We start from the raw sequence: 23,242 nt of genomic DNA, 5'->3' as shown, positions 1-23,242 counted from the left end.
AAGATAGTGCTTTAGTTATTCACTCTACCTCTCTGGGGCTCAGTTTCCTCATCTTCAAAATGAAGGCATTTGATTAGATTACCTCCAAGATAGGTCCCAGCTCTAAACCTATCTCAAATGATAGTGACTGGAAAAGGAAATTGGGTGCAGTAGAAAGAAGACAGGTTTGATGTCTGAAGACCAAGATTCAAATCCTGGCTCGGTGCTAGAAGGGGCAAGTGATTTCCCTTCTCTGAATATGTAAAACTGAGGGAACTGTATGACAAAGATCTTAGTGTAGCCGGGTGTGAGATTCCAGGAAACTTAGAGACTTTAAACTTTAGCAGAAGTGAAAAACAATCCTTAAACTTTGGACACTGAAACCAGACTTCAGACCCTGGAATATTTAAAGAGCTGCATCGGGGCAGCTAGGTGGCGCAGTGGATAGAGCACTGGCCCTGGAGTCAGGAGTACCTGAGTTCAAATCCGGCCTCAGACACTTAACACTTACTAGCTGTGTGACCCCGGGCAAGTCACTTAACTCCAATTGCCTCACTAAAAAAAAAAAAAAAAAAAAGAGTTGCATCTATGATCTAAGCATCAATGCATATCAGGGTCTGCCAGGACCATATCTGAGTTCCATACTTGCACATCAGTAAGATGTGTATATCCCTTGACCCCCCCAAACACCTCCTCCCAATGCTCCCTCCTTGGTAGTTTTTGCAATGTCATTACTCTTGGCATATGGCCTTCTTTATCTGTAACTGTATAAAAGGTCAACTATTCTCCTGTTCAGCAAGACAGTCTCTATCTTAGCACTGGCTCCTGGCCGTTGTATTCCTCTCTCCTAATAAGCCTCTCTATTTTACAAGACTTGCTGTGAGCCTGCCAATTCTCTGGATGGGCCAGCTCCCATGTCAGTCACTTGGATGGTGAAGCTAGAGAAGGGAGAGCACTCAGAGGCCCTGGAGATCTCTTGGAGCTGGAGGGGCTGCAATCTGTGGTTTTACAGATGAAGTTCCTAGGAGAGAGGGGAATGCTTTGGCCGGGTCATTCAGGTAGTGAGTGTGGAGAGGCAGGGTAACCTCTAAGCTATAGCTCTGACTGGAAAAAGAATCCCTTGGGCCCTTCCATTTAGAGCTAGACTCCTGCTTCCAGCCTTCGCACTGGCTGGGCCCCCTGCTTAGCGCACTGTCTCTCCTCATCTCTCTGTCTCTTAGCTTCCTTCAGGACTCAGCTCTGTAGCTGGGATGGGGGCTGAGCCCTTTTCAGGATTGATTTGGGTAAGTGCTGGGAGTGGAAGAAGTGGGGGGTCACTGATAAAAAATAACATTTTCTATGGCAAGGGGTCATCCTTTTTAAAAAAGTTTTTTTTAATTGTTAAATGTGTGGGATCCCTTTGAGAGCCCAGCAAAGCCTGTGGATCACTTCTCAGAATAAAGGTTTTTAATACATAAAAATAAATAAATAAATAAACACAATTACAAAATAAATCGATTCTATTAAATACAGGTATCAAAATATGTACTTTTTAAAGTTCACAGACTCCAACTTAGAGATGATGACTTCCAAGTCCCCTCCAGCTCATGCCACACAGTCTTGGAGTAAACAAGACACGGATTCAAATCCTTCCTCCCCTCTTGATAGCTAGTCACCTAACCATTCGGGGCCCCAGTTTCCTGCAAAATGAAATTGAATTCGTGTCCTCTAAAGTCCCTTTGAGCTTTGACTCAATGATCCTAGAAGTTCCTTGGTCGGTCAGGGACTGATGGGTTTTGGTCTGGGTAACCCCAGAGGCTGGCACATAGTAGGCACATGATAGATGCTTGTTGTTTGTTTGCTTTAGGTGTAGCTGACTTCTAGGCGCAGATCCTAGGGCACGAAATACGGGCTGGTGAGACCCCGGAGGATCGCCCGGGCCAGTCCTTGGCTAGAAGGTCCAGATCCCTTCCTAGGGGAGGTGATCTCTAACGATCCAATCCTACAAGGACGTCCCTGCTAAGGTCTGTGGGGATCCAGAGCGCGGACGATGCCCCAGCACGGACGGGAGGGGCCGAGCCCCGAGGTCCTTCCCAGCTCGGACAGTCGGTGACTCGTGGGGCTCGCAGCTCGGGCCCGACAGCCGCTCTCACCTACCTAATGGTGTTGAGGGGCGGGTTCCGGAGGCGGATCACAGCCACAGAGCTGTCCAAAAGCGTGTAGTCGGCCATGATGCCTCCAGCCACTAGCACTCCCAGCGCTGGCTCGACTGGACCCAGCGAGGAGAGAAGCGACCCTTGGCCAATGGGATCCCGTGACCCGCCCCTACCCTCCCACCCGGGATCCTCCCCCTTAGGCTCCCCCTCTCCAGCCTCCAGAGGCTGCCCCACCTCTAGACCCACCCCTGGGAAACCTGGCTCTTCTCCGCGGGCCTCGGCCTCCCGCTCTCCCCTCCCCCCCAGATCCCTACTTTCCCCCCTCCCTGAGCCTCCCCCCTGCCCAAGATCAGGACCTCTTCTAGTTTCAGCTTGGCTCCCAGACAAGGCCTTCCAGCCCTCCCTCTTCCGGCTCCCTCCATCTCTGCACCTCTCCCCTTTCCATTCTCTCTTCCCTTCTTCCCCTCCCTCCCACACTGGCCACCTGCCTCCTGCACAGTGACTGCCACAGCACCACTCTGCCGAGAACCACGGAAATCAGAGACAGTCCTCTTGGCACAGACTGCCAGTCAGGTGGACGGGTTAGTTTGGCTGACTTCTTTTCCCCCTCTTTGTTTATTCTTTGCAACAAAGAAAGTATGGTTTGCTGGGATGGGAGTGGGGGCGATACATTCAGAAATGAAGGTGATATAAACACAAAAGATAGCAATAAGCACATGCCATTCCCTTGCTCAAGAAGGTTCAGTGACTTCCCTATTGCCTCTACAACAAAATGCAGTCTTTTCAGGATAGAGCAAAGGCCCGAAGTCAGGAGGACGGGAGTTTAAATTTGGCCTCTGACACTTGACACTTAACTAGCTGTGTGACCCTGGGAAAGTCACTTAACCCGGATTGCCTCATAGCAAAAGGGGGAAAAAATGCACTGAAGCATGGAGCTCTTTCCAAACTCAGTCTCAATCTCAATCTCAGTCTCACAGAAGTAGCAATCCAAAGCAGAGGTCCCAGTTTCAAGGATAATGAAAGGGAAACGGAGGCAGCCACAATTAAGTGCCATTGTCTGGTTGTCCAGATTTCTTTCCTGTATTCTGTCACATGTCTTCTTGCTCACTGTGAGCATGCATTCCCAGAGGGGAAAGGAGATGGGGTGAGATACTTTGGCTCTCCTCCCTAAAGCATCCTCCCTCACCCCAAGGTTCAGAGGAAGAGAATAATTCAGAAGAGCTAAGAGGGCCTGGCCTGGGCACAGGTTATTACAGACAAATACAATGAGAGGCACAAACAGATATAGGGTGGCATTCAGTCCGAGAGAGGCTCATATATTTGTCACCTCTCCAAAAAAATCACTAGGGACTCAGGGCTGGCATCCTAGGCAGATGTAGAAGGAGAGACAGCTTTGACCAGGGGGAGAGGGTGGGAGAGAAGATCGAGTTGTCCAGTCTCACTGCTACCTCCCCCAGGAAGGACCCAGAGGCCACAGTGTCTGCTCAGCCATCAAGGGGAGGGAGAATTAAGGGGGAAGAGAACCTGATGCATGGAGAAGCAACCCTTCACTGGCTGCATGAATCCCATGGGCATAGAAGTGTAACTTGTACAGGGTGCCCCAGAGTTTGGACACCTGGACTGGGGAGGAGTCAGGCTTCTTTCCTGGGAGAATGACCTTACTTTTGCTAGTCCTCTCACTGTTTGCATCAAAACCACTGCCAGCTGCCACTCTCAGGGTCCCATCATACCCAAGTGCCCACCTCCCCTCACATGCAAGTCATGACGTCACCCCCATGCTGTGGTCCTCTTTGAGAATGAAAGACAAACAACAACAATATATGTGGAAGGCAGCTAGGTGGCAGTGGATAAAGCATGGGCCCTGGAGTCAGGAGGACCTGAGTTCAAATCCAGCCTCAGACACTTGACACTTAGTGGCTGTGTGACCCTGGGCAAGTCACTTAACCCTCCTTGCCCTGCAAAAAAAAAAAAAGATCTGGAAAACCCAGCGGTATCTATTAGATATGTGGGCACTGCTAGGGAGACATATACACTTAGGGAATGCTTAGAGAAGAATCAGAGGTAACTAAAGTTTTAAACCTAGGTGAGTGGAAAGATGGTCATGCCCACAACAGAGACAGGGTTCAAATCCCACCTCAGACACTAGCTATCCGACACTTGGCAAGTAACTTCACTGCTCATAGCCTTTCCTCACCTTTAAAATGGGGGTATAACTAATAGTGTCTCCCTGCCTGGTTCTTATGAGAATCTAATGGGATAATAGATCTAAGGTTAAAGCTCTCGAATTATTTTGCAAGGCTAAAGTGATTCCACTTTAGCAGGGGCAGCTAGGTGGCGCCAAAGTGTATCGAGTTCCTGGCCCGGAGACAGGAAAACTCAAATCTGGCTTCAGATACTTAACTAGCTGTGTGACCCTGGGCAAGTCACTTAACCCTCATTGCCCTGCAAAAATAAAAACAAACAAAAAAAACCTCACTCATTTAAAAAAAAAAAAGGTGATAATCTATTTCAAATAGTCAACAACACTGATGAGGCACCCACTAGGTGCTAAGCAGTGGGGACACAAAGAAAGGCAAGAGGCAGTGCCTGCCTTCAGGGAGCTTCCAGTCTAATGGAGGAGAGAGTGTGCAAAGGACCACAAAATACGGGTGTGGTTCTGAAACTGACATTCAGAGGATTTCTGAGGGGCTCTGAATCTGGGATCAGAGGTTTTGCCATTCTGATACTGAGATGCTAAGGTTCTGTCTAAGGAATTCTGGGATTCTAGCCTGGGCCCATACCTGGTATACAGTAGGTGCTTAATAGACTCAACTCTAGCATTTCCATCTCCTGCTCATTTTACAGATGAGGAAACCAAGGTAAACAGGGATTAAGTAACTTGCCCAGGGTCACCTAATTAGGAAAGGCCTGGGCTCAAATTTGAACCCAGGTCTTCCTGACTCCAGACCCAGCGAGCTATCCGCTGCACCACCTAGCGGCCTTTTAAAGGACATAGCTGGCCTTTTAAAGCGCTGACGGGAGGGACGGGGCCAGAAGGGGCGTGGCCAGGCAGTCAAGGGGAGGGGCCCGCCGGGCTAGCGTGGCTTCGTACTCAGGAAGCCCGGGAGCCGATGGACTCTTGGCGCATGCGCAGCGCGTGCGGCTCCACGGCGGAGGGTACTTGAGGACAGCCTGGGGGCTGGTCCGGAAGTGACGCATAGGACGTGACGCGAGCGGCGGCAGCAAAGGCGGCCGGGGGCGGGGCTCGCTCGGTCCGGCGCCCGGCCCGGGACTGGACGGCTTGTGACAGGTAACGGCTGGGGGCCGCGGCAGCCCCGGCCAGGGGAACCACGGCGCGCGGGGAGGCTCGCGGAGGGTGGACAAGGACCCTTCGGGTCCGGCCGTGGCCGGTGATACTCTCTCCAGAGCCTTTATTAGGCGCCTACTGTATGCCCTGCGGGTACAGGGGGCCCTGGGGGGAGGGTCTGGGGGATCCGAGGCCGAATAATCTACCCCCGCCCCACGCACAGATGGGGAAACTGAGGCACGGAGCGGGGGAGGGACGGGGGCTCATAGAACCAGAGGGGGACCCAGAAGGGGAAACTGAGGCACGGAGCAGTAGGGCAGCCGGTCACAGGGCTAGGACTGGGGAGAGCCTAAGAGGCCAGTTCGCGCTGCCTCCTCTTTTTGCAGAAGGGGAAACTGAGGCATGGAGAGGCCTGTCAGGATCCTGGGATTAGATTTGGGAGGGCCTGGGACCATCTAACCCAACCCCTTGTACAGAGAGGGAAACTGAGACTCGAGCTAGAGGCAGGGCGGCCTCGTGGGGACCACCCGCTTCATCTTCCTCATTGTGCAGAGGAAGGGAGAAGAAATTAGCCACTCACCCAAGGGAGGAGCAGCAGAGGCAGGATTTGAACCCAGGTCCCCGGACTGAATCCTAGAGAGCTGATCATAGACTGTCAGAGCCGGGAGGGTCTCGAGAGAGCATCAAGCCCAGCCCCACCACTTTACAGGTGGGGAAACTGAGGCCCCGCGAGGGAAAGCCACTTATCTCTGGTCACACAGCTAGTCGGGGCATTGGACCCCGAGCCTTCTGCCAGAGGCTTCTTGGTGTCCCGGGAGTGAATGGTGCTTAGAGAGGGGGGGTTGTGGGCTCTGGGAGACCTGGGGTCACCGGTCCGTGAGCCTGGACCAGTCACGTGCCCCAGGGGCCATAGAGGGAGTGCTTCCTTCTGTCTCAATGAAAGCGGATCTGTCCCATCCTTCTGGCTCCATTATACAGATAGGAACATGGAGGCTCTGAGAGGCAGCACGAGGCCCGCCATTGGGCTCCTGGCCTCAGAGGAGGTCTTGGGGCCCCGAGGTTCCTGTGATCCTCAGGCCAGGACCCAGAACTCAGGACCTGCAGAAGCATACGCAGTATGGTCCATTGAATTGAGATGGTGCCAGGACTTTTCTCCTCCCCGATTTGCAAACGAGTAGACTCAGGTCACACAGGAAAGCCCAGGGTCTCCTGACCTCCACCCCTGCCTTCTTCAGTTTCCTCACATTGGCACTTGGTGGCTGGTTTCCTCTTCAAACCCAGGTAGACGTTTGCCTACTTTTCTCAGGTGTTGATGCACAGGAAACAAGAGGATAGATTTGACTTCATTGACTGGTTGTACTTTTCCTGGGAAAACTTTGTGGGAAATGTCAGAAGGAGAGGGCAGAGACCCGAGATATTTTGTCCAGGTGCATTTGGGGAAAGCTCCTGCAACTTGGCTTGTTCTGTCAACTTGCCCTGATTTGAGAGGGTGTTTTCTTTCCTTCTTTTGAGGCTGATACATTGAATGAAATAGTGTATCATTCCTTCATATGCATTTATAAAATAGATTCAGCGACTGCCCAGACAAGTGTCTGCATTGCAGGGAGCCCAGGAAATGAGAGAACCACTAGGGCTTAGTTTCAGTTCATCAAAGGCCCTTTTAAAGTGTTTTCTAGGGTGCCCTAAATATAAGTACATGTAGCCTGGTTTTGTCTTATTCTACTCTTTTATGTCATGAAAAATCATAAAGGATTTTAAAATAAGATGTTTTAGTGGCTCCAAGAAAGCATAAAGTGATGGGGTTTGGGTATGAATCACTAACCGAAAGCCATCCCAGTAAGGTGATCGCGTGCCTGCCTATTCTGCACCTTGCCTCATTTGTGGTTCCAGGAGAGTTCAGAATCATGTCATAAGATTGAAAATATCAGGAGTAGGGAAACTTGTATTTTCAATATGGAAGAAACTGGTAAACATTATTTGGTTGTTTTTTTTTATTTAAATGTTAAAATTAGAAAAAGAGGCAAAGTATGGATCCAAAATTTCTGACATTTAAGTTAAAAGTTGTGCACACCACTAAATTTTGGAGCCTCTAATGGTAGTTGGCAGAAATTAGAAGGCTGTCCCAAATCACGTCTTGCCTTAGATTTCGAGAATCGTCCTCAGCTCTGTGGTTCCCTGAAGTATTTCTGAGCCTCTGGAGTTGTGCCCTGAGCCCAGAGTTCCAGCTCTCAACTGCTTTTAGCATTGTTTATCACAAGGGCCAGCAGCATGGAAACTACAGGCATGAGGTCGACTGAGTCCCTGCAGGACGTGACCAAGCTGCTGGCAGAGGGCAGGGGGGTTGGGGTTCGAGTGCAGTGATTAGCTGATGGATCAGGCAGGAGAGGGCAATCTTCTCTCCATTTGTGCCTACATCAACTCCCCAGCCCTACAGATACTGCTTTCTTTAATCCATTATGGTGCTGGGAAGACTTGGGTCTTTTCCAGAGAAAGTGAGAATAGGAATCCAAAGTGAGAGGGATAATGTCTTCACATCCTTCAGACTCCACACACTTTGTATTCCTTTTGGCTCTTTTGTCACTACTTAGACCACGCCCAGAATGGAAGCTCCCTGAGTGCAGGGGCTGCTTTGTGTTGCCTCTGTATTTCCTGGCACCCAATAGATGCCTGATTGTCCAGTTGCCTGACTTTGCCACCTGAGCCTACTGCCAGTCTGATGTGATGGGAGGCCAGGGGAGCCAATAAAGCTCATTCACAGAAGTCAGCGTGAGAGCCCTGGACTGGAGCATGGCTTTAATTTGGAATCTTAGGAAATCCCTGAAGCCATCAAAAACATGAATCCATCTGGCACTCCCCCACAGAGCAGCCAGGTGGGTGTTGTCACTGCGGGGTCATCATTGGAAAAGGTCCGACTGCCTTTCTCAAGCTCCTTTATCAGCACAATAGTTTGAAGCCGGTGGTTGTGACAACCATTCTCAAAACATCCCTACTTCCCCATCACATTGAGCAGGAGACATGGGGCGAGAGGGCCTCGTGTCAGATCCAGACTTGGCTGCAAACTCACTAGGATCCTGGGAAAGCCACTGAGTTTCTCTGACCCTCAGTTAAGTTATGGGGGAGTGGGGGCTTGGAGTAGAAAATCTCTCAGACCCCTTCTAGCTCTAAACCTGAAAGAGGTGTTATAAGGGCTCGTGTACGTGTGTACACACCTGTGCAAATGATCCTAGACAGAAAAAGGTCAGTCCAAAGCTCATCGAGCAAATATTGGTTAAGGGCCTACTGTGTGCTAGGCACTGGGGGAATAACAATCTGGAAGACCAGGATGTTTATCATCTCCAGGAGGGGAGTGAAGCCGGGCGCTGTAATCAGAGACAGAAGCTTCTAAAAATGCAGAGGAGGCAGGTGTCCAGAGAAGATTTGAGCTGAAGTTTTAGAGGGGAGAGGATGCTTCTAGCTTAGGATGGCAGGGGAGGGGGGGAATCGAGGAAAGCTTTATGGAAAAGCTGGCACCTGAGCTGGAGCTCAAAGGAAGGGCCTTCCGTAGTGGAGATGGGCAGTGCCTTACAGGCACGGGGTGTCACGGAAGCAAGAGCACACACGTGGAAGGCAAGAAGGAGGGATGCTGTGCTGTTCTGCTGGAGTCTGGTCTGTGAATGTGGAGCAGTGCGAGAGAAGTCAGGAAAGCTGCAGACTAGAGCCGGGTGCTGGCTGAGGCCTTTATAAGCCATTAGAAGGCAGGCACCTGGAGCCAAAGTGTGACCTGACTGGGACATGGAATGAGGGTCAGAATGATGGCAGAGGCTGAAGCCTGTATTGGTTGGGGAGAGGTTAGAGGCAGGGAGAACAATCAAAAGCTTCTAATAACAGTGCAGAAACGTGAGGCTCTCGCCTTGGGGGGTTGCAGTGGCCGGGAAGGGGTGGCACAGATGGGAGACCGTTTGTGAAGGCAGGGAAGCAACTCGAGGAGGTGTGGGGAGTGCAGGAGTGTCTGGTGAAGGCCGAGTAGGAGATTTTGACCTGGGGTGATTGGGAGGATGGTGCTCTTAGCTGTTCTGGGGACCCTGGAGGGCGTAAGCCATTTGGGGCATGGGGAAAAGATGGGGAGTTTTGGTTTGGGACGCTCTTCAGACTTGTTGAAGTGGAGGTGAATGGCAGGCGGCTATGGGAGGGTTGGGGCATCATCCCATTACAGTGGTGAAAGCAGTCCGGAAAAGATGAGGGAAAGAGTGTAGACATAGAAGAGGGGAATCAAGGACAGCCTGGGGGTTGGGTCAGGAGGAGAGCAAGGGGATCCCAAATGAGATAGAGAACAAAACAGTAAGAGAAGGAGGAGAATCACAGGAGAGAATGTCATGGGAAAGGGCAGCTAGGTAGCCCAGTGGATAGAGGACTGGCCCTGGAGTCAGGAGGACCTGAGTTCAAATCCAGCCTCAGACACCTGACATTTACTAGCTGGATGATCCTGGGCAAGTCACTTAACCCCAATTGCCTCTCCTCCTCCCCAAAAAAAGAGAATGCCATGGGAGCCAAGGGAGAGAGAGTATCCAAAAGATGGGGGAGGGGGAGTGTCTGTTGGTGTCAGATGCTCCAAAGAGAGCCAGGCCAGTGGTAGTCTGGGAGAGATCAGTGGGATAGAGTCTACATGGCAAAGGGCCACAGATTGAATGTGTGCAGAGAGGCTGAGCAATGGCTCTTTCTGGAACTTGGACAGTGAGATGTGAAGCTGGAGAGAAGGCGGAGGGGTTAGGGGGAAGGGGGAGATGTAGGGAGAGGAATGAGCTCCTAGGCCAAGGGCAAAGAGGCATTGGAGAGAGATTAAAGATGACTGAACGCAGAGAGACAATGGATAAAGCAGGGTCACAGGGCATATCAAGGGCATTCATGGAGGGATTAGCCTTGAGGAGGGGAAGCAGCTAGAGGCAAGGCTCAAGAGTGGAGTAGAGGGAGCCCAATAAATATTTGGTGAATGTCAATATTTAGTAAATATTGATGGGGTTTGTACTGAGTGCCAATGACCTGGGGATGTGAATTCAGCCCATGTCCTTATAGGCCTTATAGCCTAATAGAAATTAATGGGAAAATGTCATTTCCGAAGGATTAACAAGGGGATCAGTGAGGACAGAAAGAAGTTTGGAGAAGTGGAAGAGGCAGGTAGAGGCGATTCCTCCTAGCCCCTTCTAGTGGTAAGGTCATGAGAAGGGCATGGGGGAGAGCAGAAATGGTTTAGAAAAGCCACTGAGGAGAAGGAAAGGTGAGGAGTGAGGAAGAAATGAATAATTGGGTCCTAAGGCAACATTGAGGCTCAGCTGAAGGGAGGGAACATAAATCTGTGGCAGTTTGGTCATGATTTTTCCTAGCCATGTTTGGCTGCTCTGGACGGGGAATGGAGAAGGTAGATGGGAGAATTACCCAGAGGTGAGTGATGAACCAGGCATGGCTAGTCTAGTGAGTGGGGTTCAGGAAGGTTAGCATATTGTTGAAATGGCCAGTTATTTGATCAAGACTGGATAGAGGATGGGGGCAGCTAGGTGGCACTGTGGATAAAGCACTAGCCCTGGATTCAGAAGGACCTGAGTTCAAATCTGGCCTCAGACACTTGACACTTACTAGCTGGGTGACCCTGGGCAAGTCACTTAGCCCTCATTGCCCCACAAAAAAAAAAAAAAAAGACTGGATAGCGGATAAGATGGGGACCAGGCAGAGTGGGGATGATGGACTAAGACCAGGGAGGCACCTCCGGTCACACTGAAGGCGAGGAGCAGATTTGAGAGGAGTTTGGTGGGAGGGGCTTTCTGTCTTCAGGATCTTAGGCCATAGCCCTCACCCAGTGCTTTTGCACACAGGGGACACTTCGTGTTTATTGCCTTGAATTACATCTGGGGAACTATAAAGATCATTGGAAGGTCTGTCAGTTATTCCAGCCTTGAAGGGGTGACAGAGTAGACCAACTGTGAGCCAGGCACAGAAGAAGAGGAGGAAGGTAGGGAGGGAAGTGGAGCTAAGTTCAGTGAGTGTGACCAGGATCTGAGGGGGGAGAGGAGGATGCTGGGGGCATGACCTCCAAGGGGAGACTATTGAAGGAAGACCGTAGCACTTGGCTCTAGATGGAGAAGGGGGAAGGAAGAGTGGAGCAGGGGTGAGGGGCCGCATAAACACTGGCTAGGAATGTGTATTTGGATCTCTGTTTGGGATTTGTGCCCTCAATGCTATTTCCATGTAAATTTACTTTGAAGTAATTTCCTTTGTACATGCTATTTTCCTTTGGCTTCTGAGAGAAAGCTCTGGCTGCTTCAGATGGCTCAGTCACTGCTGGCTGCAAAGGAGTAAGCCTGGAAAACCTAGTCATTCCCTGTGCAACTGTGTAGCACTGGACAGCTTACAAGGCGCTCTTGTGCTTTTAATTCATTTGTTCCTCATAACAGGCCCATGGGGTAGGTACTAGATGTCATTATTCCCATTTGGTAGACCTGTTCTATAGGAATTTTACAATAGATTGAAACAGCCAGCAGCACCATGGACAGAGCCCAGGGCCTAGAGTCAGGAAGACATGAGTTCAGATTCAACCTTAAGACACTATCATAACTTATATTGAATTGTTTGCCTTCTTTTTTTATTTTTTTTTTATTTTAGTGAGGCAATTGGGGTTAAGTGACTTGCCCAGGGTCACACAGCTACTAAGTGTCAAGTGTCTGAGGCTGGATTTGAACTCAGGTCCTCCTGACTCCAGGGCCAGTGCTTTATCCACTGCGCCACCTAGCTGCCCCAATTGCTTGCCTTCTTAATGGTGTGGCATAGGGAGGGAGGAAGGAAGAGAATTTGGAATACAAAGTTTTAAAAATGAAAGCTAGGGGGCAGCTAGGTGGCACAGTGGATAGATCACTGGCCCTGGATTCAGGAGGACCTGAGTTCAAATGCGACTTCAGACACTTGACACTAGCTGTGTGACCCTGGGCAAGTCACTTAACCCCAATTGCCTCACCCAAAAAAAAAAAAAAAAGAAGAATGCTAAAGTTGTTTTTACATGTCATTGGGGAAAAATAAAATTTTAAATAAACGAACAAAAAAAGCCACTATCTGTGTGACCCTGGGCAAGTCACTTAACCTCTGTTTGTCTCAGTTTCCTCATATGTAAAATGGAGATAATAGTAGCACTTCCCTTCCAGGGTTATTGGGAGATCAAATAAGGTAGTATTTGTAAAGCACTTAGCACAGGGCGGGGAATATAGTAGGTGCTTAATAAATGCTAGTTCCCCCTAGTGCAACTCCTTCCTGATGTGTACATTTCCTTTACAGTCTTCCAGCTGGTGATCATGCCATCTTTGCTTAGGCATGTGCACAGGTGAACGTCACTGCAGCTAATCCTCAGTTTTGCTTCAGTTCTAGGGGGTAGAAGAAAAAGTGCTGGACTTGACCCTCCCCAGCCATGTGACCCTGGGCAAGATACTTCACCCCAATGAGCCTCAGTTTCCTCACCTGCAATATGGGGATAATAGTCCTTCCACTCTCTCCTGCAGAGGGTTGTTGTGGCAACAAGTGTTTGACAGAACTTCAAGTAGGTATTATTGTGATTGTTATTAGGCTTGTGAACTCTGTGGTTTCCATCCCAGACCCTCAACCTAGAGATTCTTAAGGTTTACACATTAGCCTTGTGAGATAACTAGTGTATATTACCACCCGCTGCTTACAGATGTGAGAGATTTCGAGAGCTTTAGGTTTAGGGACTTGCTACAAATAAGTGGCAGTGTTCAAATTGTTTTTGTGTGTTTTTTAACTTAAAGAGTGGTTCTCCTTCCACTTACACCATGCTGTCCCACTGAATTGTCATGTCCTGTGAGACCCTGTGCTTGACTCTCTGGCTAGTCCTTCAGATCCTGCCTCAGGACTTTTCAGGTGCAGGCTTCCAGACGCCATCTTGACTTAGGCTGCTCCGACCCAATCTTCCCTTATCCGTTTTCCAGACTGAATACTCGGAGCTCCTTCCTATTTCTCCCTAGGAGAGTCCATAAGGTGGCCCCCCATCCCAGGATCCCAGGATCATGGAGTTAGGGCTGGGAGGGACCCAAGAGGGTCATCTAGGCCAGATTCCCCATTTTACAGATGAGACTGAGGTTGAAGAGCCAGGATTTACACCCAGCTCTTCTGACCCCAGATCCAGCACCTTCTCTTGCTCTTGCTTGTACGTAAGGTCCAAAGAAAAGAACCTTTTTTTGGGTCACTCAGGGAAGAGGAGGCAAGTGATGGCAGCCCAGCCCCTTCCCCTTTCTTGGCACACATTCCAGTGCCTTGTGGTTCCCAGCTTGGCTCCTGTGGCAGTGTAATGGCCACCTCCTTTGGTCTGATAGCAGCCCAAGACTACGTTAGGCTGACTAGTGACTGACCCAGGAGAGGGCTTTAAGCCAGGGCCTAGGGCTCTGAACACAGAGGTCTTTCTTCTGTCCTTGTCGCCCCTCTGCTGCCTGGCCATGTTCTCTCTGTCCTGTCTTTGTGCAGTTGAATTTATGAGCCTCAGTTACGAGAGGACTTGGAGCTGGAAGCACCTGTAGAGATCCGCTAGTCTAGCCCCCCTTCTTTTACAGATGAGACTTAGAAAGGGGAGTGACCATTCTAGATTCCACAGAAAGAGCAGAGCCTGGATTCCACTCCAGACTCAGTGCTGCTTCTGTTTCTCCCCAGATGTAACATGCAATGTAGCATTTAAGCTTGCTAGAGTTGGCCTCTTTGAAATCCTGCCTGTTGAGATTTGGGGATTCGGACGGGGTCTTCCAGTGTGTGAGCATTTCGTCTTAACTTCTTGCTGCCTGAAAGCTGGGTAAACATCTAGGACACGTTTTCATCCAAGTCATGATAAAAGTGGAGAACAGAATGTGGCCAAGGAAAAAGCCCTGTGGCACTCCACTGAAGACCGCTTTATCGGGTCCATTCATTCAGTGCACATTTATTAAGGATGGACTATATGGAAGGTTCTGTGCCAGGCACTGACAATGCAGAAATAGAATGACACAAGCCCATGGCTAATGAAGGACAAATACACAGGGAAAAAGGGATAGTAAGACAAGTGGAAAGAAAATATCCAAGGAAAATCATGAGAACTGAAGCCTTGGGACTCCAAATCAGGAAGGGAAGCACACGGTGAGAGAAGGGAAGAGGGCGCCCATCTTTACAAAGGGCCATCCAGCCAGAAAGCAGGAGGGAGCAAGAGGGGTGAGATACACTTTCATTTGCCCCAGAGGATGAAGACAGAAGAAGGACATTTATTTGCCCACAGAGAGGTCTTTAGTCATAGTAGAGAGTGGTTTCAGTTAGAAATAGATTGTCAGGGGACAGCTCGGTGGCACAGTGGATAGGGCACCAATCCTGGATTCAGGAAGACCTGAGTTCAAATCTGGACTCAGACACTTGACACTTTCTAGCTGTGTGACCCTGGGCAAATCACTTAACCCTCATTGCCCTGAAAAAGAAATAGATTTTTCTTGGGGGGGGGGGGGGGAGCAGCTAGGTGGAGCAGTGGATAAAGTACTGCCCTGGATTCAGGAGGACCTGAGTTCAGATCCAGCCAAAGATACTTGATAATTACTAGCTGTGTGACCCTGGGCAAGTCATTTAACCCTCATTGCCCTGAAAAAGAAAAAAAAATAGATTGTATGGGCTTAAAGAGTAGGTGGGAGATGAAGACATTGAACGCCATGAATATAGACTATTCTCTCTAGGAATTTAGTAGTGAAGGGGAGAAGAAATAGGAAAGCAGTTGGAAAAAAGAGACATGTAGAGTCAGGTTCTGGGTTTTAATCCTAGCTCCATGACCCTGTGACCTTGGGCAAGTTCCTCATTTGTAAAATGGTCTATCTCTGTCCTAAATCTGTGACCCTTGGATTCCAGTTGGGGTGGTCAGCCAGGTCAAGAGGTAGGGAGCTCCGTCCACGGCCATTTATTGTGTGCATGCTGTGGGCTAGGTCCTAGACATCCAGACAGAAAGGAGCCTACCTTCTGTCAAGGGAGACATCAGGTCCATTTACAGACACGTATACACAGAATAAATATGAGGAGGATAAATACATAGAAGTTGGGGGAATGACACAATGCTTCATGGAGAACTGGGGTTCTCAACCTTTTTTGCATCATGGACCCCTTTAGCAGTCTGGTGAAGCCTATGGAGGGTGCTAGGGGGCGCCATAGTGCACAGAGCCCTGGGCTTGGAATCAGGAGGACTCATCTTCAAATCCAGCCTGAGAGAGACACTAATTGTGTGACCCTGGGCAAGTCACTGTTTGCCTCAGTTTCCTCATCTGTAACATGAGCTGGAGAAGGAAATGATGAACCTCTCCAGTAACAGTACCAAGAAAACCCCAAATGGGGTCACAAAGTCAGACATGACTGAAATGACTGAACAGTGAAACTTATGGTGCCCTTCTCAAGAGAAAGTACATAGGATTACAAAGAAGACAATTATATTGTGATACAGCTATAAAACTAATTCACGTCATAGCAGTTTCTTCTGTGGCGGTAAAGAATTAGAAGTAGGGACGGGGAGAATGGCTGAATGAGTTATGCTATAAGTATGTGATAGAATACTACTATATTGCAATAAGATAAAGGATGTAGTTTCAGAGAAATATAAGAAGATTTATCTGAGCTGATGCAGAGTGCAGTAAGCAGAACCAGGAGAAGAGTTTATACAGTGACAACAATATGGTAAAGACAAACAACTTTGAAACACTTAGGGAACTAGCAATGCTGATTGACACAGTGACCAACCACAGCTCCAGAGGACTCAGGATGAAGCATGCTGCCTGCCTCCTGAGAGAGGGTTGATGAACTCAGTCCAGACTGGGACTTTTTTTTTCTGACATGGCCAGTTCAGGAATTTGTTATGCTTAACAATACATTTTTATAACGGAGGTTTTGTTTTTCTTGCTTTCTTGATGGGGGCGGGGAGGGGTAGAGAATGTGGATCTAAAAATAAAATTTAATTTAAAAAAAAGTCAACTTGGCCACAGACCCCAGTTTAAGAATCTTTGATATAAAAGGAAGTTGGGCAAGGAGAAAGGGACAATGCAGATGGAGAGGTTGGTGATGTGAGAGAGGGGATGAAGGTCCTGGAGGAGATGAGATTGAAGTTACAGGTGGATCCTTGAGCTTTTCTCCCAAATCTGGAAGGAATGGAGGAGAGAGGACTTGTGGTCAAGATGGCTAAGCAGTGAGAAAGTTTTGGAACTCAGCTCCTCCTGAATGCCCATCACTGATCACTCCAATCCTTCCTCATGGGACAAGAACCTCAGAGGCTACATGGGCTACCGATGAGGAGATTTGCCCAGTATCACCCAGGTTAGAGGTAGGATTTGAACCCATACCACCAAACATAATGGGGAAAGAAACAAGAGTGGAAATTCCAATAGTAACAGCCAGAGGAATCACCTGGAGACAGGAGCTTCGTAGTCCGGTAGCCCTGAAGTCTGAGAGCCAATTCTAACCAGAATTTGGTGTGTTGGCTCCTTCGGTTGACCCCGAGCTAGTCACTTAACCCTATTTGCCTCAGTTCCTCATCTGTAAAATAGGGGCACACCGGAAAAGGAAATGGCAAACCACTCCAGTGTCTTTGTCAAGAAAACCCAAATGGGATCAAGGAGAGTCAGACACGACTGAATAACAACCCCTTCAGTACTTCCATCTGCCCCAGACTGTCTTCCTGCTGGGTTGGGGGCATAGTGAGTTCAGGGGCCCTTTACTAAGCCTGACAACCCACCCACTCCACCAGTCTAAGCTCATGAGATCTAGAGACATGACCCAATTGCAGAGAGGCCCAGAGAGCAAGACCTGGGGAGTCTGGCTTCCTGACCCTTCCACAGGACCAAGTCTGGGGAACTGCTAATTGACCAAAGCCCAGGGAATTCCTGAGGTACCTTGCCCCACCTCATACAAGAGGGATACTCCTCCTTCATCACCTTCCAGAATCATTCCACAGCCAGGAGCTGTTACCCCCAGTGATCAATCCCACCCTCTCAGCAGTAGGCAGAAGATGGAACTTAACTGCAACTGAGCCCTGCTGTGGTAGGTGGAGTCTGGGGCTTTCCTTGCATTTGGGACTAAGACATCCCTCTCCTTGTTGGGAGCTCAGCCTGGTCCTTCGCCTAACTTGGGAAATTCTCCCCCTTCTTTGTTGTTCCTAAAAGCTGATCAGTCTTCCTGCCTTCTCCATCTCCTCTAACCAACCAGACTCCAAGGAGCACACAACCTCCCACCCCAAGCCAGATCAAAGCCTTCCACCTGCTGGAACAACTCCAGTTTACACCCAGGGCACCTTACTACTATCCTGAAAGAGAAAATGGAATGAGATAAGAAGCCTCAACAGGAGCAAAATAAAAGCCACCTGTTACATAGTAGGAGCTTAATAAATGCTTGTTAACTTATGTATTGCAAAAGGTATAATTAGATTAAAATTAAGAGGATAAATTAAGATTCCTCATGCATGTGCAAGTTTAAAAAACAACTATGGGGGGCAGCTAGGTGGCGCAATGGATAAGGCACTAGCCTTGGATTCAGGAGGACCTGAGTTCAAACCCAGCCTCATACACTTACTAGCTGTGTGACCCTGGGCAAGTCACTTAAACCCCATTGCCCTGCAAAAACAAAAAAAACCCCAACTACGGTATTAATGATATCTGATAAAGTAGAATTAAAATTACAAAAAAAATGGAAGGAGACAAGATGTTGCATCAAAGTGAATATAAATGTGTATATAAACATACATATGTATACATAAATACATGTACATGACAGTTGTTGATTTGTATTTGCCAAGCAATTCAGCAATTCAAAAGACAGTAACAGTGATTGATATCAGAGGAAATAAGTCAAAATATAATAGTTGTGGGGCAGCTAGATGGTGCACTGGATAAAGCACTGGTCCTCGATTCAGGAGGACCTGAATTCAAATGTGACTTTAGACACTTGACACTTACTAGCTATGTGACCCTAGGCAAGTCACTTAACCCTCATTACCCTGCCCAAAAACAAACAAAAAAAGAACAAAGGTTTAGAGAGGATAATAGTAGTGCCCAATCTCTGATTAAGACCCATCTATAAGATCATAGATTCAAGCCTGGAAGAGATCTTGGAGACTATATAAAAATGGAACAAATAATAAGATTAACAACAGTAAAGAAACCCAGATTTGAACAGCTTGGTTAGTAAATGACGAGAACTAAATGAGAAGAGCCAGAAATGCCCATTCTTTTCAAGTACCCATGGAATGCTCATGATGTAAGATATGCACTTGGTCATAGAGAAGTTAGAGATTCAAAAAGCCATAATTGTGTGTGTGTGTGTGTGTGTGTGTGTGTCAGTGGGGGTTAAGTGACTTGCCCAGGGTCACACAGCTAGTAAGTATCAAGTGTCTGAGGCCTCATTTGAGCTCAGGTCCTCCTGAATCCAGGGCCAGAGCTCTATCTACTGTACCACCTTAGCTGCCCCCAAGCCATAGATTTTTAAAAGGTAGAAATTATCCATACAGACAAGAATGCAATCTAAATCGAATTAAATAATTTCATAAAGAGCAGAAATTATAAAATTACATTAAGATTGAAAATAATTTCTTAATGGTTGGTGAAGTCAAAATCCGAAAAATAGCACAATGTTTAAAAGACAGTACATGTCAAACTTGTCATATGCAGCCACAGCTATTCTTGGAGCCAAAGTTAATGTTGCTAAGCATTTGTATATTCATGAGAAAGAAAAAAAAAGTACTTGCATTAAGCTTAGACTTAAAGCCCCCCAACCCCCTTGGAAAGGAACAAAGTCGTTTCCAAAGGAGTTGATTGTGTGGATATGAGCAGGTCTACACAGAGTAGGAAAGAACACTCCATAAATGAAAACCATGAGCTGTTTTTGCTTTGCAAAGAATTATAAGAGAGAGAGAGAGAGAACACTGGTTAGCAAAATTACGCATAATAAGGGAGAAATCACAGCACAAAAGAAGTGGAGACTATTATTAGGAAATACTCCACATGGCTAGATTCTAAGAAATTCAAGAGCATAAAGGAAATAGGTGATTGCCTACAAAAATATAAATTGCCCAAACTGACATGATAGAAATTTAATAATCTAATAGACCAATCTTGGAGGAAGGAATAAGACCAATTCTCTCAGAATTATCAGAAAACCATGCACAGCAGAATTAGTTCAGACTTCTCAAGAATAAGTAACCCTTGTTATATAGAGTATTCACAAAATAATATGACCTAGTAATATTTCTAATTATTTTTTAAAATTCAGTACATTGAGGCATTATTAGGGAGAAGATAAGATGTGCTTGACTAAATTAAAAAACAAATACAGCAAAATAATATAACAAAAAAGAAGTAACATTGAGGAAAATATGACAGGTAGAAAAAACTTGACATCTAAAATAACTGTTTAAAGGTCAGACTAATTTTTTGTTTATAATAGATAAAATGGTCAAAGGATATAAAGAATTTTCAAAAAGGCAAACGCTTGAAAAAAAAGATCATCGGGCAGCTAGGTGGCGCAGTGGAGAGAGCACTGGCCCTGGATTCAGGAGGACCTGAGTTCAAATTTGGCCTCAGACACTTGACACTAGCCGTGTGACCCTGGGCAAATCACTTAACCTTCATTACCCTGCAAAAAAAAAAAGATCATCCTCAATAATAAATTCAAATTTAAACAACTGAGAATAACACAATAATCAGTCAATAAACATTAAGTACTTATATGCAGGCACTGCTAAGTGCTCATCAAACAGGAAAAAGAAATTTAAAGCAATGAAACTCAATGTAAGTGGCGTTTTGGAGGAAGTACTACTTATTCATTGTGAGTGGACTTGCTCATGTGGATCTTTTTGGAGAACATTTTTGCAATACATAGTTAAAATGACAAAAAGAACTTTGATCCCACTCAGCTTAAATCAACCTGCAAATAAGATCATAGATCCATAGCTTGAAAGGTAAAAGGGACCTTAGAGGTCATCTTATCCACTTCTCTCATTTTATAGATGAACTGAGGCTGAGTGAGGTTACATGACTTGCCAGTGACCACACAAGGTCGTACCTTTTGACCTCCTAAATTCCAGTGTTGGGAATATACCCTGAAAGTGTTACCAAAACCAAAGAGCCAACTGTGTAGCAATTTACATGGCATCCTTACATGTTAATTGCAAAAACTGGAAACAACGTAAGTATCCGACAGTAAGGGAGTAGATAAATTGTGTTACATTAATGTAAAGGAAAAGTATGGTGCAATAAAGATGGACTAGGGGCAGCTAGATGGTGCAGTGAATAGAGCACCGGCCCTAGAGTCAGGAGTACCTGAGTTCAAATCCGGCCTCAGACACTTAACACTTACTAGCTGTGTGACCCTGAGCAAGTCACTTAACCCCAATTGCCCCGCCAAAAAAAAAAAAAATAAAGATGGACTGGTCTGATGAGTACAAAGAAATCTGGAAGGTCTTTTATGAGAGCGGCACAGAGAATGGAGAACATGCTAACTACAACCATGTAGGAGGAAAAGTGAATTAATGAGGATTTGGAGGGAGGGAGGGGAAATTGCTTTGTTATTTCTGCATTGACATTACTAAGCAAGTATAGTGGGTTATTTCGGTGTTCTATGTTAACATTTTTAACAAAACATTTAATTTTTAAAAAAGAACAGGAATGGAGTTAGCAGTTGAAGGGGGTGATGGAGGTGGAAGGACTAACGATTGTGTTTAAGAGAGGGGAATTTGGCCTCTAGTCTACACTCTTTGGTCATGGGTCTTCAACCAGCGATGACTGCCTAACTGTACTGTTTACTTAGCTAATATTTTCCCACTTTAGCCACTTGTCCACAAATATATCATGAGAGGCTTTATCGGATGCTTTGCTATAATCCAAGTATATCCTGTGTCGATGGCATCCTCTTCAGGATCTTCTTGTCTAATAATATTGTCAGGAAATTGGAGTTAGGTTCATCTGGCATGACTTTGTTTTCAATGAACCTGTTCTGGCTCCTTAAAATCACGCCTTTTCTTCTCTTGCTCACAAACCATCCATGAGGGTACCTCTCCACTGAGAACGCAGAGCATAATCTCTTTGCAGTACTTGGATCATCTTCATGAGCTGGTATAGCCAAAACAGTTCATCACCTCCCATCTGACCTCTCAATAAGAATCAGAATTCACATCCCGGAAGTTCACCCGATATTAAAAAGCTACCTCACTGTTCTCTTTGGGCAGATGGTACTAGGAGCCATGACTTCTGGTCTCCTGCTTGGGGGGAGGGGGGAGGAGGGAGGTGCTGAAGCCAATCTTTTCCCATGGTGATGCTGTGCATTCCAGAAAAGAGGAAGAGTGCAGAGCACTCTTCAGTGCTCCAGTCTGAATGTGTGTGTGTGTGTGTGTGTGTGTGTGTGTGTGGTTTAATATTTTGATAGTTATTCCAATGTCATTGATCTCCTTTGCCATTTTATGTATTTTATTTCATGTATTTTAAAGCATAGTTTTGAGAAAACGCCGCCAGGCTTCACCAGCCTGACTCCCCAAGGGGCCCAAAGCATTCCTGCTCTCAGCTTCTTGCTGCAGATCCTGTTTCTTTAGCCCTTAGCAGGACTCATCAAGGCCTGAGGCTTTGTACATACCTCGTGTTACTCCTGTGATGAAACAACCATTGCCATCAGCTGGAATTTTGCTGTTATTCCTGAGGTGTGTTAGATTTATTAGCAGCAAGAAGGCGTAGGTCCAGTCCCCACAATCCTGTTCTGCATCTCTTCAGTGTTGTGGTTAGATCTGTTGGCTGTGGTGGTAGCAAAATAATGGCTGGCGTTTCTGTAGTGCTTAGTCTGAGCCAGGCCCCGTGCTGCTAAGCCCTTTGCAATGGTTACCTCATTTGTGTCGGAGGCAGTTATTTGTTATGTCAATTTTAGGAATACAGCTTTTTATCTGCGCATTTTTTTTCTTGGGAGATTGGGTAAAGAACTGTTTGATTAAGCCTCAATAACTAAGAATATCTGACATGCAGTTTTTAAAAAATATCTTACAAAGATCTATTATGTGGGGGGAAGTGGGGAAAGGTGACATAGGTATCATAAATGATTTAGTTCAGTTTCTGAAAAAAAATGAACAAACCTCCCCCCCAAAAAAAAAGTCTCTAGAGTGATTAAATTTTTATTAAAATCTGTGTTTAAGATAACTCTGAGGTCATTAGGGTGTCTTTGACTTAATCCTATTCAAGTAGAAAGCTCCTTATACCCACCTATGGTAAGAGGATTGGTTAGGGATATGGCACTGAAGTAGTCTGTAATGCAGTCATTGATAACATTAGTGGATCATAGGCTTAGAGCTGAAAGGGCCTTTCGTCAGTCAGTAAACATTTGTTAAGCACCTACTCTGTGCCGGGCATTGGGGATACAAATGTGCCATGGCCCCAAGTAGTACAGCCGGGTGAGAAATGAGATGTTCTGAGCTGAGCTCACTCCATCGATGGGGGGGCTGGAGTTCATGGCTCTACCCTCCAGTCATAGGGACTGAGGGTGAGGATGAAGTAGAGTCTCAGGGCTGATGGGATCTTGCAGGAAGATCTTGGAGTTTATAGAGGCCAGCACCCTCCTTTTACAGAAGAGGAAACAGACGCAGAGGAATGAAATTGGGGAAGCTAGGTGGCACAGTGGGCCATGGAGTCAGGAGGACCTGAGTTCAGATCCAGACTCAGATACTTGCTGGCTGTGTAACCCCGGGCAAGTCTCCTAATCCTGATTGCCTCCAAAGAGAAAAAAGAAATCAGGGGCAGCTAGGCGGCACAGTGGATAAAGCACTGGCCTTGGATTCGGGAAGACCTGAGTTCAAATCCAGCCTCAGATA

At 47.1% G+C, this 23,242-nt stretch overlaps 3 protein-coding genes across 8 annotated transcripts in view; 1 reads left to right on the top strand and 2 right to left on the bottom strand.

The window, feature by feature from the left end:
• EHHADH (enoyl-CoA hydratase and 3-hydroxyacyl CoA dehydrogenase) overlaps positions 1 to 2,556 on the bottom strand; it is a 28,097-nt gene extending 25,541 nt beyond the window's left edge. The window contains exons 1-2 of one of the 3 annotated variants that reach the window (XM_044004907.1): positions 2,471 to 2,556; positions 2,116 to 2,227 (exon numbers count right to left, since the gene is read on the bottom strand). In XM_044004907.1, coding sequence (XP_043860842.1) covers positions 2,116 to 2,189 — 74 coding nt within the window. In that variant the 5' untranslated portion in view covers positions 2,190 to 2,227; positions 2,471 to 2,556. Of the gene's footprint in view, positions 1 to 1,507; positions 2,232 to 2,470 lie in introns of those variants that run through there. The other 2 variants (XM_044004909.1, XM_044004908.1) reach the window with 2 other exon arrangements.
• Positions 2,557 to 5,117: 2,561 nt separating this feature from the next.
• The window catches only part of LOC122755316 (disintegrin and metalloproteinase domain-containing protein 8-like), an 83,136-nt gene continuing 65,011 nt past the window's right edge, over positions 5,118 to 23,242 (bottom strand). The window contains exons 4-5 of the mRNA XM_044003626.1: positions 8,911 to 9,047; positions 5,118 to 5,547 (exon numbers count right to left, since the gene is read on the bottom strand). Coding sequence (XP_043859561.1) covers positions 5,118 to 5,547; positions 8,911 to 9,047 — 567 coding nt within the window. The remainder of the gene's footprint in view (positions 5,548 to 8,910; positions 9,048 to 23,242) is intronic.
• MAP3K13 (mitogen-activated protein kinase kinase kinase 13) overlaps positions 5,298 to 23,242 on the top strand; it is a 194,106-nt gene continuing 176,161 nt past the window's right edge. For 2 of the 4 annotated variants that reach the window (XM_044001649.1, XM_044001647.1), the window contains exons 1-2: positions 5,298 to 5,403; positions 12,778 to 12,952. The gene's annotated coding sequence lies outside the window, so the exon portion shown is untranslated. The remainder of the gene's footprint in view (positions 5,404 to 12,777; positions 12,953 to 23,242) is intronic. The other 2 variants (XM_044001650.1, XM_044001646.1) reach the window with 1 other exon arrangement.

Source organism: Dromiciops gliroides, chromosome 4 (assembly GCF_019393635.1).
Source record: "Dromiciops gliroides isolate mDroGli1 chromosome 4, mDroGli1.pri, whole genome shotgun sequence".
NCBI classification, from domain to species: Eukaryota; Metazoa; Chordata; class Mammalia; order Microbiotheria; family Microbiotheriidae; genus Dromiciops; species Dromiciops gliroides.
The sequence above is the reverse complement of the archived record's forward strand: the minus strand, read 5'-3'. Positions and strand labels throughout refer to the sequence as shown.